Source organism: Paroedura picta, chromosome 4 (assembly GCF_049243985.1).
Source record: "Paroedura picta isolate Pp20150507F chromosome 4, Ppicta_v3.0, whole genome shotgun sequence".
Classification (NCBI taxonomy): Eukaryota; Metazoa; Chordata; class Lepidosauria; order Squamata; family Gekkonidae; genus Paroedura; species Paroedura picta.
Window position 1 is genome coordinate 51,156,521 of NC_135372.1, and position 16,200 is coordinate 51,172,720.

The 16,200-nt window shown below is 42.2% G+C and overlaps 1 protein-coding gene across 2 annotated transcripts in view; it reads left to right on the top strand.

The window, feature by feature from the left end:
- The window catches only part of VAV3 (vav guanine nucleotide exchange factor 3), a 197,227-nt gene that overhangs the window by 84,603 nt on the left and 96,424 nt on the right, over nt 1–16,200 (top strand). For both annotated transcript variants that reach the window (XM_077332827.1, XM_077332828.1), the window contains exons 14-15: nt 914–1,046; nt 1,708–1,817. In XM_077332827.1, the coding sequence (XP_077188942.1) occupies nt 914–1,046; nt 1,708–1,817 (243 nt within the window). The remainder of the gene's footprint in view (nt 1–913; nt 1,047–1,707; nt 1,818–16,200) is intronic.

Here is a 16,200-nt window from a genome sequence, read left to right on the forward strand (position 1 = left end):
CACACACATTGCCATTAACTACAATCTAAGCCATACTTTGGCTCTTGAATGAGTGTAAAGTTTTGAACATTTTAATCCTGTTGTAAGCAGTGGGGTCTTGCGTGTTTAGTCGTTTCAGTGAAGTCAATGAGACTTAAGAATGTTCAGTTTCCTTTATGGTGTACCATTTGCTTTTATGTCTTGCTACACAACCATTTCCATATTCAGTGTAGAGTTGAGATAGTAGTGCACTGCATTTAGTAGGATTTCTTTTTGCATCAAATGATGTCATTTCAGAGGCCATACATGGGCAGGAAAAAAACACATTTTACTGTTAAATTGCAATCAATTTCCTGACAAAATGCTTTACAAGAGAAGGGAAGAATAACACATCACATATTTCATCCTTTTGTTCATATCTATTCCCATGTCCCCAGAAAGAATACTGAAATGGGAGCACATCTTACCACAAGGCACAAAATACATGAAAAAAGCTCCCAAATTCAAATCTATGAATTTTAATGTATATTATTATTACAATCCAATATTTTCTATTAACAGTGCATGCTTTCTAGATGATAATTGATAGCTGGTTTGCAGTAATGGTATTTAATTTGACAGTCGCCATACAAATGATATTTATCAGGTGACAACTGATGCACAGTGACATTTGATATTTGAAACTGTTCGATTGACAGCTTTTGACATTTGACAGCTGTCAAAAATCAAGCAGTCAAGAGATATGGCCAACAATGTAAAGCACTCAACTTGCAATCCATAATCCAAGTTTCGTATTTTGAGATAAAATTTCAGATTCAACCTCCTAAATAGAACAACATCTTTGGAATCTAATTTTGAATTGCTTTATGCAAAGCTTTTGGAGGCAACCCATAGCCTTGATAAATCATGTCTTGCTGCATTTGTATTTTCACAGACATATCTTCTTATTTGATTTGGCTGTAATTGTATGCAAACGGCGAGGTGATAATTATGAAATGAAGGATATAATTGATCTACAAGAATATAAAATAGCCAACAACCCTACAACTGATAAAGAGAATAAAAAGGTAAAAAAAAAAGATCTTAAAAAGTGGTTAGGCTGATTGTACTCTGTGAAATAGGATGCTGGACAAAGGAGCCACTGACCTGATCCAGCAAGGCTAGTTATGTTCTACGTATGTAATAGTTGCTTCATCCCCAAGATGTACCACTCTGAAATTCAGGAATCTTCATTAGGTAATGATGTAATTGATAGTTGACTCCTATGAGAAAGAGGACTTTTGCAGAGAACCAGATCCTAAATGCAGTTAAATTGTCACATCAGAGAAGGTATATTTATCTCATGTAGAGTTTCATATGGGAAGTTTGACTTTTTTTCCATCAGCTGTCTGAAGTCTTATGGTTCAGAATGGCTCTCAAATATGCAGGAAGCTTTTTGAACAGTAAAGTACAATGTAAAGTCTAAGCATTTTCACTGGATCCAGTGGTAGTTTTTGGGTTGTTTTTTTGTTACCTTCTTCCTCTCACTGGAACCTCAAATGCTACTTCTGCTGCACGAGTGACTCCCCTAAAAGCAGAATAGGGTCAAGAGTGGGAGATCTGCATTGGGAAGGGGGGAACTGGCAAAAATTCTATAGTGAAAATCTAGCACTGGATCCAAATTTAATGGGAAACTTATGTCATCAGTGCTTTTGCAGCACCACTTGATCTATGCTTTTATTTCAACAGTGGTCATATGGCTTCTACCTCATCCACATACAAGGACAGAATGGATTGGAGCTCTACTGCAAAACGAAGGATTTGAAGAAAAAGTGGCTTGAGCAGTTTGAAATGGCACTGTGAGTATTCCTGTGCACTCTATGAAACTAATTTCTGCCACTCAGAGCAATTAAATGTTCCATAATTCAGCAGTGATTTTAATACTGCTTATTAAAGTAGCTCCTTTCTCATGAAAAGTAATTTATAAAAGACATGCTTTAAATGCTGATACACAAAATGAAAATGCACTTCTTTGAAGAAAAAGAAGAGGGAGCTCTAAGCTCTCTTTTTGTGCCTCCCTTTCCTCTGTAGGTTGTGCCGTAGTGCTCTGGTATCTAGGGAAAAAATTAATGGATTTAGCAATAAATATTTAACATAATTGTGGCTGATTTTGCTATCATTGCCTTGGTAAACTAAAATGTATTACTGAGGGAGATGGGGATGTTGGCTTTTTTCCTAGTGGTTTCTAACTAATTTATTATGTCGCATTTGGCTCAGGTTTCCAGGGTTATTAAATTTGACTTCAAGGATTTAATTTCTTTCTCTTCTTAACACAACGAGAATAAAAAGAGTCTTATGTGCTACAGAATCTTTTTGTAGAAATGTTAAAAATTCTTTTGTCAATTTAAACATTCTTTGGGGTCTGTCTGTTATGCTTATATTTATGATTATCTTATTATTTATGATTTTGATTTCTGACGAACAACCCAGCATTCAACCAACCAGTAGAATGGAATAAAATAAATATTGTTAGAAGCCATTCCATAGCAAAGAGAGGAAATTTTTCTATTATCACAGTTTACCTTGTTCTTTTCATACATATTCAAGAAGATTTATACTGACCATGTTTTATAGCAAAAGGCTGCAACTGTGCAACTAATTAATTAGAACCAAAATTATAGATTATTTTGCGGCCATTGTTACATTGTGCGTCCCTCTGGACATATACGTATTTTATGAATGGAAGCAGATAGCATCTAGCCTGTGGTAGTTTTGAATTGCCTTGTCATTTAAACAATGGTCTTATGGCTTGTGCCTTATCCATATGAGAAAGAACTACACAGTTCTTTCTACTAAGCTGAAACAATGTCAAGCATGCCCAAGCCCTCCGCCTAGCAGTGTATTAAAGCTGAAAAGCTGTCGCATTTCTTTTTTGCTTTGCTTATTGCTCAAAGACCTTCTTCCTGTTGTCTCATTCTTTAGTCAGCCCCATAGATCTTTTCTGTTCTTGTGACTGCTGGTGATTCTTTCTGACATGTGCAAACATTTTAAATTCCTGGCTTTGCCTAGTAGCCTTGGCCTTCCCCCACTGGTTTCTGAATGCACTTGGGTTTGCAGTAATTTAGCTTAGACTTTGCCATGGAGAATTGACTGATGGATAGGGAGTTTGAATTTTTATTTTAGTTCATTGATGGTTGTCCTGTATTCACATCCCATAACTATGCAATAGTACTAACAATTTGGTCACTAATTCAACACACCCGCTTCTTTCCCTGTCTTCTCCACCTGAACTTTTTCATACAGATACCATCTTGTCAGGGCCAAACTACATAATATGTTTTTTTGGCAAGTTGGGTTTGGATTTCCAAGACTCGTTTTTCTTTTCCAGGCCACACACCAGCCATGGGAAATATCATTTAAAATTTGGTGGATGTTGATTTGGTTTGAAGAATGGCATGCCCCCACCCCTTGCAAATCAGGCTTTGAAAGGACATTCCTCACAGCTCCTATTTGGCTGCAGGGAATGCGGGCCCAACTTGTCAGAAAATGTATTGTGTAATTGGGCCCTCAATTCACAGCACTATTGTGACTTAAACCAAGAATTTCCTGATTCTTCTTAGACACTCCCAATACCTTCCAGCTATGCCTGTGATATAAGCAGCATTGGTTCTGCTTGCATAAGACCTTTTTTCCTCCAGAGCCAATGCTTCATCCTGTGGGTCTACGAGAAGACAATGAACAATTGGTTATTTCCACTAGGAGCTTTAATACATCACACTGTTCAAATAGCCCAGCAAATGCAGTGCATGCATTTTAAGTGAACCAGCAACTAGTGATCTGAACGATTTGCTTAGTTTTTGCTGCCATTTTGATGAAGACTTTAGTGGTTTTTAATACATTCCAGTTGCCTGCTTTCCTGCACGTATACTATCAGCTATAAAAACCGCATATGCTTGTAAAAGTGTTGGGTGTTGTCCAACAATCACTGCCGTTCCTAACAGCCCTTCACTAAAGGTGATTTGTTGTTGTTGATTATCATAACTGAATAGAACCGAGGGATTTGGTGGTTCAGCAGCTCAATGTGCTTGACTTGAGTGCAGATTGTATTTTGGCTTGGGTTTATGACAGAATATCCGTTTAGTGGTCTCAGCCAATGCATCCCTCAGGGACAGCTTGTCCACACTGAAAACCACATCACGGCATTACACTCTTCAGTGTGATTGGCAGCAGGAATACTGTTGTGTGTTTTTTGCAGTCTGCACTGTAAAATGGCAGCTTCTGCTACAGCTGTGCGGTAATAGCACATAAAAAGGAAGGGGAGTACATAGATAAAAGAGAAAATGCAAAAGGCATGCACTCCCCCCCCCCACCGGTAAGTTCCTTCCACTCAATGTGTAGTACCAGAAGGGAACTTGGCTAAGAGAGAAGCAGCTGGGGAGGAACTGCTGGGAGCACACTGTATGTGTTAGGCAAAGAGTTAGTAGCGTGGTCACGGGACACTTTTGAGTGTTAAATTTAACCTTGTTATGCATGTGATTGTGGCATACCCCCACTGACAAAATTTGATTCTACCACTATTGCTTAGATTTGAGAAACTCCATGGGGAGGGGCAGATGAGCCTGGATTGAGCCCACCACCCATGAACTGATCACATGAACAAGTGACAACTTTTGATTAAATTTCTCTGGCTCAATTCTAGCGATAGGGGAACTGCTTTCAACTTTGGTTTTGAAGCCTATTTTATGCATCTTATTATTGAGAAATGAAGAAGCTGATCTCTCTCTGCCCCAGCTTATTGAAATAGCTTACTGATTTTGCTGCACATATGCAATTACTCCATTGCCCCCTGGGATTTGTAGTTTGGTTTTGCAAAGTCAATTTATTTAGTGGATGCTGTATGGTCACTTCTCCATGGAGCTCGGGGGGGGGGTATTTGTAGGTCTTGTATCTTCCATTTTACCCTCCTTAAAATCCCGTGATGTTAGTTAGGTTGAGTGAATGGCTGGTCCACGGTCAGCTTTGTGGCCACGTGGGGATTTGATCCTGGGTCTTCCAGATCCTAGCTCAGTGCTCTAACCACTATACCACACAGAATACTGGCACTGAGGAGGTTTTGGATCTGGATGGTAGACAGCAACTGATTGCAAGAACTATGGGGATAACAAATTAGATAAAGAACTACTTCTTTATCATTGCAGAGAGAACACAGCAGATATCACAGATAATGTGCAAGTCAGAGATGTAAACTATTGATTTACTGACATCATATTTTCTGTACTGTCCCCAAACATATCCTTCCCTCTTTTATTTTTTTGCTATGCAATGAACAGATGGTTTCATTGAGCTGTGCACAATAACATCCGGCTAGTTTTGCTTGAGAGCCTGTGGATGCTTGACTTGGAACTTATTAGACTGTGAACTCAGCATGCAGTTTACCTCTGAAGCTTTCTGTCTCAGTTCATTGTGCAGCTTCTGAAGCTCTCATTTCAGTTGAATTTCACCTGTCATTACTATGACTGCTTCCCTAATTTCTTTAGGGTCTTCCTGTACTTTCTCACAGTCCTTCCTAATCCTCTGTACATTTTAGCCCATCAGCACAAATTTTCCACTTCATTATTCAAACCATCTTCTGAGCCATTAAAAATAAAAACAAACATTGTTATGCATTCATACAGTGAGGCTTCCTTCTAAGATGTGCAGAAGAAATGCTGTTGCACCACAGCGCTTGCCTGTGAGCAGGTTGTAACTTATTGTGTACAGATGAACTCCCTCTTTTATTTTCATAACTAAGTCTTGTTTTCCGCATGGGTCTATCTGTTAGTATACCCGCGCTTCTACCCTTTATATACCAGAAAAACTCACCTAGACCCATAATGCACGGGGGAATAACGCACATTCGGGGTGGAATGGCGGTGACTAAAATCACCGATAATGCACGGTGCCGGCTGCAACCGGCTGCAGCTTCGGTGCATGCTGCCGAACAAGCCGCGTTAGCGAAACGCGGAAGAAAGCGCAGCTTCTGGGTGACCGGGGCGCAACCAGAAGTGGCGCCGGGATCGCCGCGTGCATAATCGATTACTCTGGGTTTTGCCGCCGTCGCGCCCCACCCTGTGCATCGCATCTTCCCCCTCCGCGTTTCGGCGGCCGTGCATAATGGGCCCTAGAGCTTCCTGTCTGCTTTGATAGGATTTTCCCAATTTGAATAGCTCTGCCAGTGTTGTCTGTCGTATCTTGCTAAGATTAAAGGTCAATATTCTCTGTTAACCTTTTTCATTGGACTGTAACACTTTAATCTGAGGAAATTACCTTTAAAAAAAGCATTATACATCTGTATCTGGGCTATACCACTTTAATCTGCTTGTGAAGGTTCACATCTCTGAGTGGTCCTCTACAAAAACAGGCAGACAATCCTCCCTCAAACATACAGAGCTATATGCCAGGGATAAATGCTCTGGTTCTAGTGTCCCCCCCTCCCCAGTTTATAAATTAATATTCTGTCCTGCCAGCCCTCACAAGTAGAGTCTTGATGTACTTAGTTCCAGATGCATGCTTTCAGCCTCATCTCCTATTTGTGAGAAACAGGCCTGTTTGAAAATAGCCTTTCTCATCATCTTTCAGTTGTCTGATTAATTTTTGCAACATCCTTGCCAAAAAGATTGTTGATGTTCTTGCTGCAAACAGTGGCACTATGGCAATAGGAAATTATACCTAGTGCACAACCTGGTAACCTCTTGACTTGACTACTGCATTGTGTTTGTATGAACTGCCCTGAAAGATAAGTCAAAAACTCAAGCTTGCACTAAATGTGGCAGCCACCCACTTGTGGATGATAGTGATCAAGGGAGACAGATGAATCTCTTTGAGGAGGGAATTATGATTCCTCAACCAAAAAAGCTGCTTCTTGAGTTGCCACCCATCTAGCCTCAGATGATTGGGGTTCCTGTAGCATGGCTTCAGAAGGGTACTGTAATGGTTGGGTAGGTTCATATAAGAGTAGGCAATCCTTAAGGTGTGCAGGCCATCAATACTACCACCTTAACTTGATTCCATAAATAAATTGTAAGGCAGTGCAGATGAAACAAGACTGGAGTGACATAGTCCCTAAGAGTACTCTGGATAGCATTCTGTGCCAACTGTAGTTGGTACTCTTCAAGGGTGTCCCCTTGTACAATGCACTGCAATAACTAGTATGGTAGTTACCAGGGCATTTACCACAGTGCCAGTCTGGTGCTTACTCAGGAAAGACTGCAGCTGATTCACCAGCTGAAGCTGGTGGAAGGTGCTCCTGGCCACTGCTGCCACATGTTTATTCAACAGGAAGTCCAGCAGCACCCATCACCAGATTTTGAGCCTGCTTTTTTAGGGGGGAGTGCATCCAGAGCAGGATAGACCTCAAAACCCTGTGCCAGTCACCAGTAGCACCTCTGGTTGTCAGTTTATTAGCCCTCATCCCATCCCTTTAACACCCTCTACATTGTAAGACCCAGATATCTCATGGAAGCATTTTCATGTAGGTCTTGTGAAGTTTTAAAATCAGGAAATAATGGCTTTCTTTGGGTGTTAAAACCACAAAGAAGGGAGGTGGTTCTGGTGATAATAGTTCCTTTTTTAAATTTGAAGTGACCTCACCTGATTGTGAAATTAATAGAAAATCCATCAGATATGCTTTGTCAGCCCTTTTAAGAGATCCATAAAACCTTTTTGTTTAAACATTCTGTTGGCCTACAGATGCCTGGGTGTTCCTGATTATATGCTTTCTCCTGTTTCATGAAACTAGTGCTGGTATCTGTTTAAAATTGCTAATATTTGTATACAGAGTTGCTGTCTTTATTTGTATTGTGAACCTCTTTGAAGTGACTAGTTAAAACCACACTGTATATTTCCAAATACATATTACTTTCTTTGTAGCATTTTGGTTTCGGGCAGTTCCAAGAGACAGCATTAATGCTAAGGATGTCATGTTGTGTTTCTATGTGGTAGCAAAACACTCTCTTCCACCTCCCTTACTAGGTAGGCACTGTAGATGCTGAATGTCCATCAGAATACCTTTAGAGCAAAAGAATAGCCTTGCTGGATCAGACCACTGGTCCATCTAGTACAGCATGCCATCTCATACAGTGGTCAACCAGTTCTTCTGGAGGCCAACAACAGGCCACAGAAGCCAAAGCCTTTCCCTAGTATTCCCTTCTGGCACTAGTATATAGAGACAAACTACTTCTGAATGTGTACTGCCATGGCTACTAGGCACTAACAGGTCTGCTATCTATACAACAACACTGAAATTCAGAGGGACCCATCAAGTATTCAGAAAAATATGAGTTTTTACAGTGATTCTATTTTTGGGGAACCCTCTCAATTTGAAGTTATCCTTGTGTTGTTTCCCTATTGCTATTCCCTATTCCCTGTGGCAGTTGAATTAGGGCAGTGGCAATAAGTTTCCTACATGGCAGATTTCTTTGTTTGGTAGTGTCCCCTGGCACTATGAGACAATAATTATATTGTTACTAGGCTTCAAAGCCCGCTTGTAAGAGGGCCAGGAGGCCCTCGTTAGCAGGCCCTCCACCATGACCCTTTGCCCAGGGCCTTCTCCCCTTACCTGGTGCTGGCTCCAGTCACTAAGGTGCGTCTGAGAGCAAAGAGGCTAGAGTCCAGGGACAGAGGATGGGAGCTGCAGGGGCAGGTCCAATCAGAGTGCAAGCAGCTTTGCTGGCTGCACCCTGATTGGCCCTATTCCAACTTGGACAGCTAGACATGTTCCACCCACCAGGCTGTTTCACAAATATATAGAGGAACCATGGATAAAGATGAGCTTTTGTGTGCAAGCACACTTCCTCAGATACACAAAAGCTCATACCTTGAATAAAAATGTGTCAGTCTTAAAGGTGCCACTGGACTCTAATTTTGCTTCAGACCAACTTGAATATAGGTTTGGGAAAGGTCAGAGAAAAGCTGGAGAAATGCTGGGAGGTGTGCATACACATCATAATGCTGTAGGGTTAGCAGGAACTATGCCCCCCCAATGAATTTCCCAACTTGGGACAAGGAAGCCTTGTAGAAAAAACCTTTATGATTGCACATGTACAAGGAGAACTGTCTAGCAGCATCAGCCACTGCTGAACATGAGGAGTCCCAGAGTCCTTAAAGGTTGGCTGTGAGGAGAATTGCCAGGCTGAGCCTACCTAGCAACTAGCAGGGGAATAAGGGGAGTGGACATACGGGTGGGTGGAATGTCAGTCTCCCTGACATCAATGTCACTGACATAACTACTTCAGTTTCAGGTGTAACCCAGATGTGAAAAGGTAACCTTTAGAATTTTATCTGTTCCTGTTGCCACTTTTGAGTTTTGGAGTTGCACTCAAAAGTGACGTCGCACCATCAGTGAATTCATTTATCTCCTTGCTGGAGTAGTGGGGCAGTGGGAAGAAGTTTAAGGAGAACAGACAGAAAATATTGTTGTGCAAAGTGTGGGCTGACCTTGAAAGGGGAATAGCAACTAAGTCATGTAAGTAGGGATTGGCAATGTAATGTTATGCATTGTGTTTGTTTTTTAAACTTTCAATCAACTCCGTGCTTCATGCCCCATACCACACTTTCCGTATAGAGTTGAATTTCAAAGTTACACGAAGTGGCAGATCGGTCTAAGGGGAGCAGTTGTAACATCTTAGAACGGCTGAGCCTTGTAAATATTTATCTGTGTGTACCTGATGGACATTTTAAATGAAATCCTTATAGAGGCCTTTTGGCTACTTATTAACATTTTTGTTATTGTAATTCAGTTTGAATTTGGATCCTGTATTACAAATAGAATGTACATTGAAAAAAAGTCTGGAGATTTCAAAGTAGTCCTGTGTATGCAGAGATTCTTTCCTCCAAAACTTCAATATCTAGTTTCATTTGATGCACCAGCCTGAGAAAGCTACTTGCACATAGTAACGGGTCTCATTTTTCTTGATTTATTCCAGGTAGAGCAACAAGAAGATGCTTATTTTGTCTCCATTTCTTGTACTCCTTGCTTCATGTTTTTGACTTACTGGTCAAGCTGAAGTCAAACCAATCTTTTTTTCAGTCATGGTGTGCAAGAAATACATATGCATAGCAACTTCTGAGGGAATATTTGATCTATGACATATTGAACACTGACACATTAAATTAAAGCTGTTCATATTAATATCAATGCGCACTAAAAGCCTGCAATATATGCTGAATTCTCTGAACAGCATGGGGAAGCACTTCATGTTTAACAGCCCGATGGATCTACGTTTAGACTCGCTTTTATCATGCTGAAATTCAGTTGTACTTGTTAGTTTTTTTTCTTCCAATAGATGTTCTGTCACTATTTGTGAAAATGATTTCTAAAAGAAGTGGCAGGGGGTAAGAAGCAATCATTTTTAATTGCAGTGAATATTTTATTTCCCTCCTTGGTGGCTGTATTGTTCAATTTTAGGTACTGTAGCAGGAATATGTCAGGGAAAATGTGGGCATGAGAGACAACAGGCCTTCCTTTTCTGTTATATTTGAAGATAGTAGTGGTTTAGATAGCTACACATGAAGCCAGCTGGGTGACCTTGGGCTAGTCACAGTTTTCTTAGAGCTCTCTCAGCCCCATCTCTCTCACAGGGCATCTCTTTTAGGGAGCGGAAAGGAAAGGCATTTGTAAGCCACTTTGGAACTTCTTTGAGTTGTGAAAAGCACAGTATAAAAAACCCAGCTCTTCTCTTCTTCTAACCAGCCTGGGATATCAAGGTCTGGGCTGATACTACCACATCTGTACACCGCCCGTGGCGCCGCGGGCGCCACGGACTAAATAAAACAGTAAGGGGTTCTGGGGCGGGATGTGTCCGGGATGAGGAAGGGTCCAGATTGGCAAGCGCCTCTCGCCGCGTCAGGCCGGCCCCCAAGGGAGCCGCCGACGCAAACACAAGACTCCAGCCGCCGAGAAGCTGCAGAGAAAAAAAAAAACACCCCCAGAGGAGCCTTTCGCAGCTCCAAGCCGGCGCCCAGGAGAGCCAGCAGAAAAAAAACCTCCTGTAGGAGCCCTTCGCAGCTCCAAGCCGCCGCCCAGGAGAGCCAGCAGAAAAAAAAACTCCTGTAGGAGCCCTTCGCAGCTCCAAGCCGCCGCCCAGGAGAGCCAGCAGAAAAAAAAACTCCTGTAGGAGCCCTTCGCAGCTCCAAGCCGGCGCCCAGGAGAGCCAGCAGAAAAAAAAACTCCTGTAGGAGCCCTTCGCAGCTCCAAGCCGGCGCCCAGGAGAGCCAGCAGAAAAAAAAACTCCTGGAGGAGCCTTTCAGCTCCAAGCCGGCACGCCCACGAGAGCCAGCAGAAAAACATTAACCCTGGAGGAGCCTTTCGCAGCTCCAAGCCGGCACGCCCACGAGAGCCAGCAGAAAAACATTAACCCTGGAGGAGCCTTTCGCAGCTCCAAGCCGGCACGCCCACGAGAGCCAGCAGAAAAACATTAACCCTGGAGGAGCCTTTCGCAGCTCCAAGCCGGCACGCCCACGAGAGCCAGCAGAAAAAAAAACTCCTGGAGGAGCCTTTCAGCTCAAAGACGGCACGCCCACGAGAGCCAGCAGAAAAACATTAACCTTGGGGGAGCCTTTCGTAGCTCCAAGCCCACGAGACCCAGCAGAAAAAAAAACTCCTGGAGGAGCCTTTCGCAGCTCCAAGCCGCCGCCCAGGAGAGCCAGCAGAAAAAAAAACTCCTGTAGGAGCCTTTCAGCTCAAAGACGGCACGCCCACGAGAGCCAGCAGAAAAAAAAAAACCCTGGAGGAGCCTTTCGCCACTTCAAGACGGCACCCTGGGAGCCCCAGCAGCCGCCCACAGCGCAGCTGATGGGTGCTCCCTGCCCTCATGGCCCCAGAACACAATGGAGCCGCCGGGAAAGCCGCAGAAGAACAAAAAAATGCAGAGGAGCCGCCGTCCGCCTCCTCTTTCAGGTAGCCTGTCCCTCGCTCTGTCCCTCACCTGCCGCTCGCTCTGGTCCCCACCTGCTAGCGCCCATTGTCTTCTTCAAACAATGGGCTTTTTTACTAGTAGCTAACATAATTTACATGTTTTATAGTTGCATGTTTAATAATGAGGCAATGATCTGTGGCTTAAATGAAAAATAACCCTGAAACCATTTAAAAATGGCAATGTGAAACAATAATTTTAAGTCAATCTAAACCTTTGGCTGCCCTAATAGTTCAGCTAAGAATTTCTTTGCCTACCAGCCCCTTCCTCAAGCATCAGGTTGCTCTTCCTGAAAACTTCCTTTGAGGATTTCTTGAACCCTCACAAGCAAAATATGCTGCAGGATGAGGTGCTACTGTAACAAGGCGGAAATCAAGTAAAATGGCCACCACATTCAGAGGGGAAAAGAGCTCCCTCATGCTGACCTCTAGGAAGGCAATTCGGTTTTGTGCCTTGCCATCCGCACTAGGCAAATTCTGTGGATAGGCTTTTCCTCCCCTTTGCATTAATCTTGGACCTGTGGTTTTCCAGGAGTTGCAGGAAAGTCATCCCCACCTCCTGTTTTTTTTTCTCTTTGTGCATGTGCACTAGCGATTGATCGATCGATCAGAAAGGCAAGATAATCAGGTGATTGGCCATAGGGTGGCCTCATCATTCCTTTGTCATGGGGATTCTTTGGTCTATGGTCATGTTTCCACTCATCAGCATGGAGAATCTACCCACAAACAAAAACACCATGTATGCGCTGATGGGCATTATGAGACCGCTATGGATTAAAATATTAAATTGCCACAAGAATAAAACATAGGATGTGGTGGGAAATTTCAGGAAAAAATATCATGAGTGCTCTTCTGCATCTTAAGGCAATGTTTATATAAATATATTTCTTCAAAAACATGTATATTTTGCAGAACACTCCTTGATGGAGAACTCAATGGCCCCGACAACATGATTGGTATGTAGGCTGACCCATGAAAGAGACTTTTAGACATTGAACTATATTTGACAGCTATTGTTCATCCTAGCTTGATTTTGAAGGCAATGCGGAGGGCAGGGAAAGAAGTGGAAAGCCATTTTGGATGCAGAGCAAATACATTAGATTGCCCCCCAGTAGGGGAGGCAATTCTCAGATTTTCCTAACTGCAAAAAATGGTGCGATTGCTGCTGATGACGGCAATCTAGCGGGATCTGCACTTAAGAAGTCCCGATGTTTGTGTCAAATCAGAAAATTTCCATGCAGCAGAAATAGCACTGCCACCAACTTTTCTGAGTCTGCGGAATTCACCCTGGTCACAGCAGGCTTCAGTCCTGTGGCTGGCTTAACTTGAAAGGCTCTTACAATACTCAAAGGGATGTTTCATGCCAAAGAGAGGGTGCTTGGGGAAGGGGTTAAAGATCCTCTCCATTAATACTTTTAGTAGAGTCTTCCAGTACATTCCGCTCCATGAGTTTGTAGTTTCATTCTATATGAACTTCTACAGATTCTGCAAAAATTTATAAGGATAATTGCAATTATAGGATTAAATGCATTTTCTGCTCATTATGCTTATTCAAAAGATGTTTAGAGCTTGTTTTGCCTCCATGTTAGATTGCTATGCTGTGTGAACATTTGTTGTTTGAACTAGGGGACTCACCCCCTTGGCCTTTTTTCTGGCAGCAGCTCCTTCTTGCCCTTAATTTCCCTAATAAAATATAGGACCCATACCTTGTTTGAGTTAAGCCTTGCCTACCCTCATATCCCAATTTTCTGCTGATGATAAATTCTGCAAAATTTAAACCGAAGCACTAGTTTGCCCTATGTTCTCTAAGGCTCTAAGAAATTATGATCCTTGAGAGGAAAAAAAGCTTGGGAGTGGAAAATAATAACAGAATGGGAAAAGAATGAGGAACTCCGTCTTCCCTGCTATTCCTCCCCCTCTCCCGAAACCTGCACCTTCCTGATGCAGCCTTTGCTTCTTTTTAATCCTCAAGGAAAGAGAACTCGCCTTTGTGATCCTTCAAATTTGACACAGGGCTAAAATTAAGTTTCTCAATTTAAAATCAAACTAGCTTTGGACATTTAAGTTCTGCATATGGATTTAATCACTAGAATTTCTGAACAGGTGTACAGGTCATGGTAAGTGAGGGCTTTTTATGGATGGTCATTTTGGTTTATCATAGAACAAAATTTAGGATGTAGTTTACTGCATTTGCAGAGCACAGTATGCAGCTGTCCTTTTGATATATATGAATTTGGTAATGCACAAGGTAACCTGCAAAGCAATAGTTGCCCAAAGTGGGGTTAAAAACCCAGTTATTTAAAGACCTGGTAAGAATAAGGTGGATGCAGTTTGATGAGGTCTTTATCCAGCAGTGGATTGGTATGAATGAAAAATGGTTCCTTCATATCTCCTGGTTATTACAGTCTATTGATTGTTACATGAATAAATCATTGTGAACCAGAATTGTTCTTCCATAGGAGGAAAGAGGCTAAAGCTCGGTCATTAGCGTGATTGAAACAATGCACTACATATCTGGAAAGCTAGCAAGATTAAATCCTTTAATCTTTAAAAGGGCAGCCATCCTATGATCAAATAAGCAAATTTCCTAGCAGAGTCTTAGAAGTAAATTGCATTCTCTTGATCAAAAGTGCAGTTTACTTGCGATACAGTTAATTTAATTAGGCAACATGCCTTTCTACTAAAGATCCTTTGATGTGACAAATCTAGGATGCATGAGTATTACCATATGGATGCATGAATGATTAATTCAGTAAACCCTGTTCTTCAAGATTCCTCAGGTATAGATGCAGTAAGGAAAATTTCTCTGTCCAGAAGAGAATATGAAAGGGAAAAAATTAGGGAAGGGGAACATGATAAAAAAAAACTTTCCCCCTCTTACCTTTTTTTTCTTCAGCGTATCTCATATTAACTTACTAGTAGCAAAGCCCATTTTTAAATTGGGCTGTAGAAAGCTGGGAGGGTGGAGGGGCCTCTGACGAGCAGGGTGGCCAAGCTTGCTGGCTGGCATGTCGAACTCTGCAGGAGCCCTGCTGCTCTTCACCCTCTGCCCTTGTGCTCATGCTCCTGCAGAGCAGGGAGGGCCAGGTGGCGAGCTGGCCTGGATGACCCTCCCAAGCTCTCACCACTGCCAGGAGGCTTGGGTGCATGGCACAGCCTCTGCAAAGCATGGCCAGGCAGCCTTCCCTACCCCTGAACTTTATTTTATTTTGGCTCCTTCCCTTCCCCCCATCCCTCTCACTTCTTTAGAAGTATTCTTTCCCTAGTACCTGAAGTTTGGATAAGGAAAATCATGTTAATTTCCTGGATTTCTTCCCATATTCGGTGTTATTGCTATTATCTTAGTTCTCCACTTTCTAATGTTGGTTTTGTAGGCTTGTGTCATATATGCCTGTTGTATAATTTTGGTATACAATGTATATCTTTCTTCTTCCTTCAGTTTTGGGTCTGAACCAAAGGGTGACTCATTCTCCTCCTCTTTTTGGATAAAGCTCCTATGACATGGATAACACATCTTTCCCCAACTAAGCAAACAGCTCATGTTAAACTGTGTTCCTACCCTAGTTGGTTGAATGAAAATGAGGTCTTTTATATAATTGTTTATAGAATGATGTCTCCCTTAAACATTTGTGAAATTTGATGTGTGTATTCAGAATATGAAAGTTGGCTACCTGCCCTCCTAACTTTGAGGGAGCAGAACAGCCCTTTGGCATTCACCGAATCGGCATTCTAATAGCTCATCATTACAGTTACCCCTGAGCAAACAGAAAAGTTACTTTAGTTGGAGACAGATGATTTTAATTATTCTCTTCAGCTCTGTGGAGTTTATAAGCTACCGTGATTCTAAACCTTACCTGGTAGGGACTTGTTACAATCCACAATGACTTTAGATCAATGCAGACAACCTGGCTGAGTGTAAGACCTGCCACTAAGCTGAGTATAAGACTTTGGAAATAAGGTTTCATGGCAGTTCCATGGAAGTTATGGTGGCTATGAAGTTCTGAGCCACTCCAGGAAAAGAAATATCATAGAAAGTGGTCATAATGGATCACAGATCTTTGATGTCTCCCCACCAGATCAGAATCCACTTGTAAAAGTTCAGATAGGTGGACTGATAGCTAGAAGGGTAGGTGGTATCTCTACTTGGTCCTAGGCACTGAACATTAGGTACTTTTTCTTGAAACTGGAATTCTGCCCATCAGAGCATCTGAAGAAAGTAATGAAATCACAGACGCATCCCCTTTCAACCAACAAGTTGTACTTGACATAGCTTGGAAAACCTCATTCCTGGT